Source organism: Harpia harpyja, chromosome 2 (genome assembly GCF_026419915.1).
Source record: "Harpia harpyja isolate bHarHar1 chromosome 2, bHarHar1 primary haplotype, whole genome shotgun sequence".
NCBI classification, from domain to species: domain Eukaryota; kingdom Metazoa; phylum Chordata; class Aves; order Accipitriformes; family Accipitridae; genus Harpia; species Harpia harpyja.
Window position 1 is genome coordinate 34,323,644 of NC_068941.1, and position 15,009 is coordinate 34,338,652.

Below are 15,009 nucleotides of genomic sequence, written 5' to 3' on the forward strand. Positions count from 1 at the left end.
GATCTGGCTATACAAGGAAGTTTGAAGACTGGTAATATCCCAGGGGCCAAAATGTTTGGGAGTCAGTGCCATATGTAAACAGGGCTCTGCTGGAGTTGGTGTTGGCAGTGTTCCATCAGCCCTGTACCCAGTCACCCTTTGCATTCAAAATCCTACTCTCATTGCAAATTCCTCTGTCCTGTGCTTCACTGATCCAGTTTCTTACAAAATATGTGGTAATAAAACGTAAAGGAGCAGAGGTTGTAGGTAACATGCACAAAAGAAAGCAAAATCTCATCAATATAAGTAAAGAGATGGATGCAGTTATAGGTTCTGCAAGAAATAGAGTAGCACAAAATAAGACTGAGGCAGAAAAAAAATCTGACTAATCTGATTCCCAGCTATTCAGCAAAAAAACCCCCCCAAAAATGAAACCTCCTATGGTAGAGCTACTCACGGTGAAACTTCCTCCCTTCACCCATTGCAGTTCGCTTCCTCAGCCGTGTAGCTCCCACCTTTGCTCTTACCTCATCTGCAGAAGTCCTCCAGGAAAAACAGCCTCTTTCTTACTTTATGCTTTTTTAGGTATAAAAACCTTCTTTTTAAAGTTTTTGGCCATATGTTTCCCCTACTGACATTTCAGAGGTTGCGTGATAGCTGCTCTCCCCTTTCCTCTAAATTCACGGGAAGTCCTCTCAAACACAGCACTTGATCTGAACTGTCCTCTACTTGCTGGAGAGGCACAGTTTGTACTCTCCAGCCTTCTCTGCAACTCCCAGAAGGTTTTGCGCAATCCTAAAGACCCACAGGGCAGTTCTGGCAGCCCTTGCAACAAGCTGTGCAAGGTCCCTGCAGCCTTGTCGACACAGAGCAGCATGCTAGGAGGCTAGAGGGGGAGGAGAAGGGCTTGCTCCATCGCAGGATGCATCATTCTGCTCCGCTGCTGCTGAGCAAATGCAAACTAAGCAACTGTGCTCTGGCACTTAAGTGACTGACTGCACTTCAGAGCTTTGTGATTTGGAAAACTTCATTTATTTGTTTATTTTAGTATATGTCTTTGAGAATGGACTTTTAGCCTTATTTTAAGGGGTATGGAGTTATGTGTGTGTTTTCATTTAAAATCAGAGTATTTTTTTTGAAAGCTGAATGAAGTCAGAAACTGAAATTCATAGACATTTTTGATTGATCCTGCCCTCATACCAGTTTCAACAATAAAGTAACTTCACTGGCAGCAGCAGGATTATTTGTGTTTTACAGCAGGGTAAATGAGAAAAGACCCCGGCTCGCTGTTTGGTTTTTTTTTCACAAGATGAGGTCTGGTGCCTGTTAATCAGCTACTGGTTCACCAAGTATCTAAATATCTTTCATCCAGAGGATGCTTGATATTCTTTTTTTACTGAAGTATGATGTATGCATGCTATAATTGGAAGGTATGAGTCATAACCACTTAGAAGACAAGATTCTTGCCCTCTTCTCATTAATACAATTCATATTTAAACTAGCTACCATTTCTCTTGAATTCTTACATCTTTATATGTTTCAAAATTAAACATGCTTTCACAGAAATGGAAGTCCTGTTTTTCCCCAGGTTTTTAGAGACACTCCTCTTCTTAAAAGCAGTCTGAAAGAAGGGCCTGTTTTCTTACAGAAATATTTGTCACTCAGGTATTTTCAAATATGTTAGGATGCCTGCCCATTTGAATAAGATTTACTTGTTTCATTAAAAGCTCAGGTGTAAAGGCAAGTGTTTCTTCCAGTACACATAGAAACTTGAGAAATGTCCGACTCATGGTCCCTCTTACAACTACTGAAAAAAATTGTACTGTGTAAAACTTGTTTACACGTGTTCTTCTTTTTCCTTTTTAGACACATAGAATCCAGCTCAATTAAAAGGTGAATTCGTTGTCTGGCCATTTAGAAAGTCTGTGTTGTAGCCGCCTCTGATTGTACATACCAACAAAACTACAAAAGATTTTGACTGAAACTAGGAAGTTCTTAAAAGCAGCCTTAACTTTACAGGTAGACCTACATCATCCTCTTGCTATCGATAGGCTGCTCAGCTGCCTGAGGTCAAACATATATACAACAAAGTTCCGCTTTGACATGTATTCAAATTAAGCTTACTATAAGTATACTTTTTTTTTTAATTTTTACTTTTTATTCCAAACAGAAGATTTTGAGATTATATAATTGTGTTAAAAATGCGTAAAAAAAAATACATGCCAAACAAATAAGGATATGACCTACAAACTGCTCAAGTAGGCAACCTAGAAAAACCCTGTGTCAGTGTTGTACATGATGTATCTTGATCAAAGGTTATGGTGAGTTTAATCTTGCCTTATTTTATCTATCTAAAAACTAAGCCGGCTGCACATTGCCAGCTGAAAGAGATGTATGTGTCCAGAGGGCTATTTATTCCATCTGCCTTGGATATGTATCTTGAATTGGAATGAGCTGACCTATGGAGGTCCATTGACTACTGAAGGATCCTATTCTAGGACTTCTAAAATTAGGTCCTGACTATAAATTGAAAGAAAAAAGAAAGAGTCCTTTTTCAGAAGCATAGCTGAACTAAATTTAATCAAGAATATTCTTTCAAATACCTGCAATTAATGTGAAAGAATACAGGAAAAGAACAGTGTTCAATTAAGCCTGGACTAAAGTAATCATTTTTAATAGAGCAGTATCATCAGGAACACTAGGTAAAACTGAGCTTTATTATTCTCATTTTTTAAAAACTCTTCTGAGAAAGATGGAGTTGCCGACAGCTATGAGCCCTAAGGCACAACTGGCTGAGAATTGATGTAAAGTAAAAAAACAGACAGACAAAACTAAACACCTTGAATTTTTCATGCACATTTTTTTGTGAACTGCAACACCTGATGCAAGATAAATGTCTGTACTTGCATCTTATGTGAAAACTGAGCTTGGATAAAAATGCTCAGGATACTGAATCGTCTTGAAAGTTTTACGCTAGTGTGCAAATGCAGGACTTACTGCAGCCATTCTGCGTTGACTATACAGGCAAATTTAGGGTGGCTCTTCCTAGGGAGAATAAATAGTCTTCTACAATACAGAGCTCTAGAAGATCTACCTGCAAAAATATTTATTTGGGATTCAGTATAGCCTGTTTGGCTTGTCAGTGGTAGATAAGTTTCCTGAGAATGTAGGATGGAGGGTTTTAGTTAGTGACTAAGAGATCAATACCATGATCCATGATGTTAATGATAAAGTATTGCCTATCTTGAAAACATACCTAACTTTTGCTGTAAGGGTTCTTGCTTATTTCACTGAAAACCAGCAAAGGTATTGATCACCTTTTAGGACTCATGAAAAATGTTGAGGGATGGAAATTCCTCAGTAACAAAAAGGTTGAGGAATAGAAATTGGGGTAAGTCTATTCCATACGGATGAATGATGTGTGATAGAAATATTGATAACTGAGTAATGACTTGACAATTTTCTTTTATGGCTCTTGCCTGGAGTACCCATTCTAGAGCAGGCAAAAAAGTATGAAGGGCCTTTACAGAAGCAGCACACCAGTTCAATATTCAATATAAAGTCTCATAGGAATGTGGCAGGTGACATAATATTTCAGAGTTGTTAGGTACAATCCTGACACCTAAGAATAGGCTGATTCATTAGGGCATGTCTTCTAACCAATGTGTGCTCTTTTGAGATGATAAGGTAGGATATGACTTACTCAGCTTGTAGGGGTATTGTCTGTTCTGCCTTGAATTTGCTGGAAGGATATTAAATGTGTCAAAGCTGATGTGGCTCAGATTTTGGTGAGGCACCTGGAATGCAGGTGGCTGGAGAAGGGTCTGTGGTACATGTCAGCATTAGGGCTTCCCAAGACACCCACTGTGGACACAAATGTAAATTCAAGCATTGCTACTAAATAAAGCTGGGCAAGTGTACCAGGCAAACATGGATATTCAGGGAGAGACCTGACCTGTCACATGTGAAACTCCTTAACTTAATTGTAATCACATTGGAGAAAGAGATCAGTCAATATCTAGAGGCACTCTCAGATGGCAGTGCAGGACAAAATAGTATGAACTGAGGATGTAGAACAACCAGCATTCCCCATATGCTCCACATCTCTTCCAAAAGCTGCTGTTGGTTAACAGAGCTGTTATCTGCTGCTTCAACTGGATGTACCTCCTGCCTGTAGATTTTCATAACATATCTTGAGTGCATCTCTTGCACAAGATGAGCTACCTACCTTGAAGATGTGTGGGATTTCATGGCATGGATTAATTGGACTCCATAACTTCAGTCACTTTTGAGATGACCCTAGTTTGTGCCTGCAGCATTCCTCTGGACTTCCTGGATTTCCAAAGCCTTCCCTGTAAAGGCTTTGAGGATTCCTAGCCTTCAACATCAGCGGATGGTGACTGTACTATACCTAGTGACTGAGCACCAAAATCATCCCACAACAAAGGAAAAAACCCTGTTCTCATTCAGCTAATAGATTTGCCTTGGTCATTGGAATACACGTGAAGTTCAGCACCTGATGAGACAGCCCACTGTGGTCCTAGGATATGGACCTGGAAAATCCAGTGGTCTTCTGAAATGATGTGGTTGGATGACAATATCTTCATCACTGCTTTCCATGAATCTCCAAATGCTGGGATTGTTTAATTGTTATGTCTCACACATCAAACCATAGATGTGGCTGTGGTACAATGGGACAAATCTGGAGCTGGGGCAGAGGATTATTCCCTTTTGGTTTCTGTTATGCTGAGCACATCTAGGCATGGACCATGGCATTTAAGGAGGTAAGAAATATTTGGGGTTTACCTCATTAGCACCCAACCTAGGGGAATTTATCCCTGCCAGGGGGCATGGTTCCATAGTGGGCCATGGGGTTGCTCAACATGTGTTGGTAGTTTCATCTCTCTCTCATTTTGTCTAGGATCCAGGTGGATGCCTCTAGGAGCAGGTGAAGAAGCTGGGTCTCTAGGTTAGGCACTCTGTCACTGAAAATTCCCTTCCCTCCTCCTCTCACTTGCAAGATAAGCAATGCAGGTCAGCGAAGAGCAGTCTGTTGGCATGCTGTGCGCTTGAAGCGGTAAGAGTGGGTGTTCCTACTAATGTGAGGATATGATATTGATTATTTCTTTTTCCTATTATGAGCTGTACTTTCAGTGTCTTATTTTTTTTCCCTGCAGGTAGAAAACCTAGAAGCTGCTTCATAGAAAAGGGTCCCCTCGCAACAGAGAGATAGATCAAGTACCTGCTTCCCTCTCGTTCTGTTTCTCATTTTCTGATACCCTTTTTTTTTTTTAACTTTGTATTGTGTAATGGCCTGAAGTTGTGTTTTCTTTCTTCACAGAAACTGAAGAATAAACTTTCTCAGCTTTTTGCAGCTCAAGGCTGGATTCTGTTTGTGTTTACTCGCACCACAAAGATCTGACTGCACACTCTTCCAGCTGAGACTTTTGGGCAAAATATTACATAGCGTATGCTTCCTTCTATATTTCTAATTCAGTCTGTGAGCTGTGCATATTTGCAAGGGTTTTTAAAGCTGTCTCTTACAGTCAGAGACCGCTGAGGGTCAGGTGATGTTTTCATCTGTGGAGCATTTGCAAACTTTGCAGGCTGCAGCTTTCTGAGATGTTTCTCTGCTGGGGGAGCCACCTCCCACCCTTTGTTGGCCGTTCAGCAGCAGTTGCCTTCCTATCCTTCACCTGAATACTTCCATACACGCTCTCTCTGCTGTGGTGTATTGTACAGATCCTTCTGTCCTGCTGACAGTGGCGAGGAGCAGTTTGCAGGGGCATGGGTGAAGTGCGTGGCTGGGGAGCACTGCAGCACGTCGCAGGTGCTGGACCCACTGGCCCACACCAAACCCAGCCAGTGCATCCAGGCGCTGGGTCCCGCTCAATGCTGTTCTCCAGCATCTGTAATGCACCCCTCTTCCTTTTAGTTCAGCATGGTAAAAGTAGACATTTAGATTTCTCTGTCTGCAGAGATAGTTTTATACGTTTATAAAAAATAGGTTTCTGCAATCATATTTTATGAAAAACTTGCTTTAATTCTTTGCTCCAAACCAGATTGCCACTTATGAGCAATTTCTCAGCAGCAGATATTACAGTGAAATAACAGTGCAACTCATTTTTTCTTACAGACAATGTAATCTGAGATGCAGTACAACCTATTTTTTATGTCAAAAACTATTTTTTGTATCCTTTTTTGTCCAGCTTTTGCAATAACGTCGAAGAGGGCTTTGCCCAGGTCAAAGACTTTCTGTATTCATAGGGATACAACCTGTTAACTCTCTTTTAGATCATGTTCTGCAGTGTATGTGTATTCTGAATAATATATTCAGATTCTGAATCAAATGGAGGGGGGGAGGAAATTACAGTGAGATTAATACAATAGCCTTTCATAGAGGTGAGACAAATGTTTGTTTCAGTGTTTCAAAATTGATTTTATACAATCTGTAATTTCAGCTGATTATGTGCTCATACACTGGCATCAGGATGCAACATTGATAGTCAGAAATGAGTATATTTGTGACAGTGAAAAATCAAATCAAATGCTGCACAAGTGAAATTTTAATTAGGAAGAAAACCTTGCGTTTTCACTGAAGTGCTATTACTTTCCTGGTTAAACATTTAACTTTGCAGAGCCCTCAGTATCTGTGTACTCAGTCTACTTCTCATGCACTTAAAACAAATATGTTGAAGGATCAAGAGTTATGAATACAAAATTTTTCCTATTACATCTTTCTTATCCTCATCCCTTTGAAGCATGACCACATTTTAGAGGAGGATGTATGCAGTGTGTATTGGATTGGGCCCAGTGCCTAGACTGCTAATTTGCTTGGGTGAATCGGTGATCGGGGATCCAGCAGAAGTGTTTGAGGGGTGCCACATGGGAGGCTGTGCGTATGAAAGACCAGTGCTGTATTGCGGTAGTTGCTAGAGCACCTTCTCTTTTAATATTGAAGCTAAGAAGCTATGATCTGAGCCAGCTGTACCTGCTCAGATCCTGGATCTATGTAGCCCCAAATCCTGTCACTGAGGGTGGCTAGCATGAGATGTGAAGGGAAGGATAGCAAACAGGGAAGGAGTCCAGTAATATGTCCTCCACCATAGCGTTCCAGCAGTCTGTGGCTTGGAGACGTCTTGAATCAGAGGTTGTATCTTTGGTGCTTCATAGTTCTCAGTGGCTTTTACTTCTATGAATTTGTCTTATTCTCTGTGGCATCTGCAGCCTCCTGCAGCAATAAGTTAGTTTAACTACAGATCTGTCTGTATTATATGACAATAATGTTTAGAGACTTCATGGTGCCTATGTCTTTGTGTTTACAATCCAATTTCAGACAAAAATCAACAAACAGGTGCAACATTGGAGGATGAGAGGGAGAAAAAAAGGTTTAATGGAAGGGTTTGCTTGTCAGCTAAAACTTCCATGTCAGTATCAATCTGATTTCATTTTCCAAATATTCTGCCTAAGGCCTCTTTCTCAAACTGTGCATCATTTCTTTCAGTTTTTGTAGAAGTGCGTGATATATATGAGGTTGGCTTCTCACTGCCCTCTGCCAATCTATCTGAGCCCACAACTCCTCCTCCATCAGGAGAGGTGTCACAAGGCAGGATCACAGGTAAAGGGGGTCACGTTGCACTTGCAACTCTGCAGTTGACAGCGCTTTGTTAACTGCACCAAATACTTTCTTCCAGTTCCCTTTGTCTCCCCCTTTCTGCAGTTCTCTTATTTACTTATCAAAGTAGACAAATGTGCATTGAATTTTCAACCCGTTATCAGAAGATTAGTGCCATAGTACCTATCAAATTGGATTGACCAATACCTTTATGCAAGATGCTGTATAACTATATTGTGAGAAGCTGATGGCTCAAGTCTCTCTTGATACCTGCCAACTCCTAGTGTACAACACTAAAGTTTGTGTGTCATCCTCCCCTAAATGCATTATCCAGAATCAACAAAAGCCCATTTTTCACTGATCATGTTGTCCAGCAGTTTTGCTCTTGTTGGTATATTTTGCATAACTATACCCTTTCTCTCTTGAGGACAGCCTTCAAAGCATGCAGGTAATCTATCTAGACAAGTTGAGCACCGCCACTGCTCTGCGTATTTTTTCCATCTGCAAACACAGTTCAGTGTGAAATAATTTCTTCAGTCGATTAAAATGTCATCTATTCTAATGAAATACTAAACACAAGTATTTGTTTTTCATTTCCCTTATGGGAAGCAAGGTCTAATCCATTGTTTTTAGTGGGTGATGGTTTGGGGGCAAGTTTGGTTTTTTGCAGTCTTGGAGTTTGTTTCTGTCAGTTAAGGCTATTTTGAGATCAATAAAAATGTCTTCCCACTTGCAACTAACCTGAATGTTCTTCCTAATTTGCTCTTTGTGTTGCAGCTGGATATTTAGCACAACATCAAACTGCTAAGCCATTACACTCCAAAATTGTCCTAGACACCTCTCTGTGCAGTCTCAAGGCGCACTGTAGCCCTGTATCTAAACCCATGTGTTACCCTTATTACTCGTGAACAGAGAGTATCTGTGTGACCATTTCTTCTCCAGTATATCATCATTCTCTCTTCATCACTGAATTGTTAGTTGCCACTAACGATTGCAGACCCTATAATGCAAATATCTTCAGACACATTTGCAACCATGGAGTAGAGATAACTTGGTTTTCTTTCAGAATTCTTGCAGGCTCCTGCTTTCTTGGGAGTCCAGTGGCAAAGCAACGCAGAGCATCCCTGCCTGTGTCGAACCCTCATCGGGCAATCACTGATATTATAGCGGGATGTTGACCCCAGCAATAGTTTGTGGCAGTTCACTCTTTCAAGGGATTATGTGTATAGCACCAGGAAATCTAGATAGGGCATGTGAGTGTCTATCAGTCAGTGGTGCAGTGTCAGGGTCTGCAGTAAGGCGAATTCACCTCTCCTGTCCCGACCACTGCTGTGGACAGGTACCACTCAACCAGTCTGCCTCCTGCAGCCAGCACTGCCTCACCCATTTCATACTCTGATCCAAAGCCTATTGACATCAATGGGAAGTTATCCAGGGAGCTATGCTGGCTCTGGAGCCTCTCCTTAGACATGTTATTTTCCTGTGGTGCAAAGTATCAGTCTTCCATGTAAGTCTGCCTAATTTCTAGCGTAGGCAGAGCAACTAGCTGAGAGTGGAACTGATAACAAAGTATTGATATTTATTACAACTATTGAATATTATCTTCTCCATGGTAATATATTTCTCAATGAATTTCTCCTACGCCTTTTTTAAACAATCATGCCAATTTCTCCCTTTCGTGCCTTATTAAATCTTGTATTTCTGTATATTGAACAAGGAAGGTAAAGACATGCAGAAAGAAGAAATAATAAAGGAAGAAAGAAATAAAAATAAATTTAAAAAGAAATGAGAGTTCTTGAAAATCTCATTCCTTTGTTAGTACAAAACTATACAATATTTGCACTGGTTCACTTTATTTTGGCTTTTCAAAACAAGATTTTTATCTCACAAAAACTTTTCACCTACCAAAAATGTATAAATCTTGTTGAAATGTTTCATTTTTTTCTACCAGAAACTTGTGCTTGCCTTTTCTTTAAAAAATTATATTATGAATTATTGAAGAAGTTGCTGAAGGCCTTTTTAAATGAAATATAACATCATCAGAAGTTCTGAAGTTCTCTAACTTAGCAACAACTTATAATGGTTTTGAAATAATTTTATCCAAAATTGAACACTTGGGAAGCGAACAGCATTCCAGCACATTATTGTTGAACGATTTCTCATTGAACCCTATTAGATACCAAGCTTTCTACTCATCTCCAAAAGGCTGCACTAAATTAAAGAGCACTTTTTGCTGCCAAGAAAAGCTATCTGAAAACCATTGATGAGTCTCTTCTATTTTCTTCAGGAATGCAACTATTTAATTTAACTTCTAGTTATTTAAATGCCTAATCAGTTAATTTGTTATAATCCTAATTTGTATTACAGTTTTCAACCCCAGGCTGTAGATCATATGCAAGCTTTTTAATACATACTCACTTTTACTAGAATGTAATACAACTCTTCCCTTTTCTTGGCTTTTGTGTATGGTTCAGACATTAAATTGTCTCCCACAGGTGAGCAGAGAGGCAGGAGGCAGTTTCCTGGATGCATTTGGGTTTCCCCACCTTCATGCCTGTTTACATGGGGCTCTGCCCAGTCTGGGGATACCATTCCCTTTTCACCTCTGTGTACGAATCTCTGACACAAAGAAATCCCACTGCCATTCCTGGGACACGCATTTGGAAATAGGACAACTATAAACATGTCCTCATCTGGAGGCTTATTTGTCTGCCTATACCTGCTGGCAGTGGCTCCGCTTCTCCAGGGAAGGAGGAGTGAGAACTGTCTGTAATCCCTGACTGAAGTTATTATATGCTCATTTTCCTGCTTTGGAGGAACTGAGCTGCTGTGATATCGGCAAAAATTAATTTTATAGTTGTATCTTTTTCTTTTTATAATTTCATGTTCTAATCATAGTTACAAATTAATTAAAGTCTTACGCCTTTTCTAACCCCTTGAGAATTGCCTTGGAAATACTTTGTGGTAGTAACCCACCATTTGAGAGCAAATCATAGGGGAAATAATCTATAAAATGTGGAGAAAGTAGTAAAAATCTGTTGTGTGGACAGTTTTTGCTGGTTAAGTAAATCTGACAAGGAGACTGGCTAGTTTGTACAGTGGTCAGTGATGTGTTCCTGCTAGACTCATTTGTCCTTTTGTCTTTGCATGTTTAACTGATGCAAATATATTTTCTGTTTCTTAGGAGAGCACTTATCTCAGGGGAAGAATAAAACTCGGCAACTCTTCACACCTCAGCAATAGATGTGTAAGTTTATTGCTTTTGTCTTGTGTCCTGTAACATTAGCGTTTGTTAGTCTCGGTAATACTTTTTAGTCTCAGTATTGTGCCTAAACAAAAGGGTTAAAAATGCAAACCAGAAAGAGCAATGACTTCAGTTGGCGGCAGCCTCAAGGAGAAATGGCTTAAACAAAGCTCAGCTTGAGGACACCATCGCGAACAGAGTCCCCGGCAAACCGAGGGACTGAAGAAGCTGTCACCTCACAGAGGTAGACCTTTATAGGCATAGCATTTGGCTTTAACTGTTCAGCACTTCCTGGTTGTAATAAGATATTTTTAAAGGTAGTTACCTATATAAAAAGGAACTTGGTACCCAGAAGTGTTCGGCTCCATTGGTTTCATGAAAAATCTGTGTCCATTCCACATCATGCAAAAGCAAGCACTTTCACTGAGGTGGTTTATTATGGCTTGAAATCCTTGGTGGCTAACATGCACAACTGGTGGGTGTTGGACAGTATTTTTATGTGTGCAAGGGCAGAGACCATCAGAGCACCCCTGAAACCCACTGTTTGTGAGGAGGATGCTGCATTTTCCTTCATGTACGAAGCTTTCTCAGGCAGCGCAATCTCTGATTCCCATGGAGTTGCTTCTCTCATTTGTGGGGAAATGGGGTTCTTCACTGAGGGTGGGAGAAGGAAGCAGCTGTGGGAAAGGGGTCGGCTGTGGGAAGGGCCCTGTGTGACCAGGGTAGTGCAGGGAGGTAGAGAAGGATGGCCTGAGGAACTAGGTGTCACAGCATATGTGGGATGGACCAGACAGAGGCAGCTATGTTGGGCCAAAATGAAGCCCAGCCTTCCACCATCATTGTAGGATGAAGCCCCTCTAGAATAGGTCCCATTGCCCTCCACTGAGAGAGATCTGGTTGACCAGAAATGTGGAGACACCCTTTTGCAAAACATCTTTGATAGTTTTGGCCTATTCTCATTTCCCCCAGGATGTACAAACTGAGCTTTCCTGATGCCAACACTAAGGACAAAATAACCTTCTTTGTCCCTTGAATTAGAGCAGCAGAATGCAATTTTGCCTGCATTACTGAAAACCCAGAGGTGGTTCTGTTTGTGCAGATGCAGGCCAGTGTCCTGGACAATGGATTTACTCCTTATTGTGTATCCTGTGTTGGATTTACTCTGTGTCATCTACTTCAGCTTACTCTTACACTCCTGAACAACCTTACATGGAATAACAATCTTGAGATACTGTTGTCATTTCAGATGTGAAGCAGCCTGTTTTATCGCAATATGCAGGAACATCCCACCAAAGTTGCAGTTCTACAGGAAATGTGGAGCAGCTGAAGCTTTTTACCAGGCAGGACACTTGCATTAATGACCAGCTCTTGACTTCTAAATCTCAAGTGTCTCCTGTTCCTTCTGGAATGACACGTAATTTTTTGATGGCTTAATAACTGGTATATCATATGTATTTATTATTTTCACATACAGTAAAAGCAGGAAAACATTCAAGAAGGTTGAAGAGAATGTAAAAATCAGGTGATGTTTGCATAGTAGTTACTAAAAATGTTTTCTGCACGTACGGGGAGGAATATGTTAGCACACTTTGTTGAACTTATGGTAGGTAGGGTTCTTTTAATTGTATGTAGCAAAATACAAACAGGGCCTGACCCTTGAAACAGTACTGCACAAATTGCCACTATGAAAATTAATTCAGTGATTTCCATGAGACTCCTCACTGTAGCACACACTTTGCTTGTCATAAATGTTTACAGAATGGGATGCCTGGGTGAAATGCTAAAGTGTGTGCTTTTCCTGTGAAGGGGGGAATATACCTTGCACTGAGGTTCGTTGAAGTTCTGTAAATTACTGAATATGATTCTTGTAATGTAGCAGGCAACATAGTTTATTTTCACCTGTTCCTTGGCTAATTGCATTATATGTGCTATAAATACGTCTCCTACATAGCCTGGGGCGCACAGTGGGGATCAGCAAGATAAGCAATTTTACAGATGAACCTTCTTCCCTCTGTTCCGAGTAATGCATGGGATTCCTGTGGGTTATTGAATAACTCTGGAAGGTTAGAGTGTTTCAAGTGCTAATTACAGACTCTCTTAATTTGTACAGAGCTGGCAATTCAAAAATATCAAGTAGTGCTTCTACCTGCATGTATCCTGCTTTTTTAGAACTATAAATGTTTGAAAATTATATTACTTTGAGCATCTGCTCAGTCTCAATCCACTGACTCTGGTAGCATGCCAAGAACCTCCATTGTTTTATTGGCAAATGGAAAAAAGACAACCGGTGGTGTGAGTGCAGGACCAAGAGCCAGGACAATGATCTAAGTTTTGATACCTGTTGATACAATGCTTTTGAGGAACTTCTCTCTCCAATTTCCCTCTCTGGAATAATAAAACTTACCTAGCAGTATGGTAAGAGGTTGAGCAGATTTGTTAGTTCATGTTTATACACGAAGCTGAAAAGTGTTCATTTCCCTGTGCTTGACCATTGCTCTTATTTCCACTTTGATGGGTCTAATAATCCTCTGTCTTAGGGGCACCAAGGGAAACTTTTGATGAAGCTCTGTAAAAGGTGGGAACCAACAAGGTCTTCCATCCTGCAGCTGAACTTATGTGGTTCATTCAGGTATTCCTGGATTACTTGGGTTGCTCAGGAGCAGAGGAGTCTTGGATGCCTACTTTGGAAAGGTCAGGCCATGTACAATATGCTAGTTGGCACCTGCAGCTATTCAAATTCCTGATTGCTGAAGTTTCCTATGAAAAAAGCAATCATTGTGGATTTTCATGTTGATTTAAAAAAAAAAAAGTATTTTGCAGCATTTTGCATCATATTGAAAGGACAGTAGAAAAAAGCAGAGAAAGATTGTGAAATATATATATATGTTTGTGCTAAATTTGTTCAGAAACTACCATGGTGTGTCAAGAAAAAAAAATTTAACTGCCTATTAAAAGTTATTCTCTTTATTAAGCGGCTCTTCTTTTTCTCTTTGCAGAAATGCAATTCATTACTGATACCTAGTACAAGTATTGTTCATTACTTTGCATTCCCATAGCACAGAGTGACCTGAACTCTTTGGTGAGCCTAGAGGGCAGACATTAGATATTCTGGGCATGGTGGTGGCAGAGGGAGCATGAGACCTTGCAGAAGGCATGCTAGTGGTGGCAAGTGGCGTACAGAAAACTCCTCCTCATTACAAGAGTTGATGTGAGAGAGCAGGGCTCACTGCAAATCTTGGTACCAGAAAAGTGAAAAACACCAAAACGGGGGAAGATGTTTGGGCTTTTCATGATAAGGGGCATGGCAGACAACCAAGCTCTCATCAGAAAGCTGGGAAACGTATCCCAAAGTGACTGGCTTGTGTGACTGTATGTGTGAAGCAAAAGAGATGAGTAGAGAGCAGAAATGAAGAACCTGTGATCCTCTCAACCCCTGAGGCAACAGAGCTTTTGGTAATGTATGAACTTCAATCCTTGTGAAGGATCAGGAGGGAACTGATGTTTATATGAAGGAGAGAAGACAGATTTGCTTGAAGGATATCTGTAAAGCATGGAAAGGATTTAGAAGAATATTTAGGGCTCACTCTTCTGCAAAGCTGGAGATGCTGGAATTGGCTTTAATGGGAGGTGATGAACTGACTGCAGAGAGAACTCAGTTATTTAAGAAGACTTATACGCAATGGCTCAGGTAGATGAAAAAGAAATGAAAAATCAATTCCCATTGTCTGGCTCAACAGCTCTAGTGTAATACATGTCTAAAAGATCCACTCGAGTTTTTCTAGTTACTAGCATGGCCAAAAAAAAATCCCAAAAGTAGAAGTTGGTCCTTTACATGTGAGGTTTGACTATATGAGGATGCCTAGGAAAATGGATCTACATTTGTAAAACACTTTCCACTAAAGTTTGACTAAATCTTCTGTGGACAGTCACACCTAAATTGAGTCCTCTTCAGCTTCTGTGTCATAGTTTGCTACAGAAGTGAATGACACCCACTTCAGTGTGGAAGGAACATGCCCACGCAAATGTTTTTGAACTGGATCTGTTTTCAAATTAGTTCAGCTCATGAGTTACTAGTTAAACAAGTTTTTAGGTCAAGCATATGATTCTGATCTACATGTTACAACCCAAGACTACAGAACATAATTGGCTGGCAAAGACTTTCTTTGGAGTA

General features: G+C 40.4%; 1 protein-coding gene and 1 long non-coding RNA gene across 4 annotated transcripts in view; both read left to right on the plus strand.

The window, feature by feature from the left end:
• The window catches only part of EMCN (endomucin), a 56,450-nt gene extending 42,645 nt beyond the window's left edge, over positions 1–13,805 (plus strand). Inside the window, exons 11-12 of one of the 3 annotated variants that reach the window (XM_052775595.1) lie at positions 10,779–10,841; positions 12,085–13,805. In XM_052775595.1, the coding sequence (XP_052631555.1) occupies positions 10,779–10,837 (59 nt within the window). In that variant the 3' untranslated portion in view covers positions 10,838–10,841; positions 12,085–13,805. The other 2 variants (XM_052775587.1, XM_052775601.1) reach the window with 2 other exon arrangements.
• Positions 3,195–5,606, plus strand: LOC128136310 (uncharacterized). Its single transcript, XR_008233325.1, has 3 exons — positions 3,195–4,763; positions 4,901–5,056; positions 5,157–5,606. It is a non-coding gene; the product is annotated as an uncharacterized LOC128136310 (long non-coding RNA).
• Positions 13,806–15,009: the final 1,204 nt, after the last annotated feature.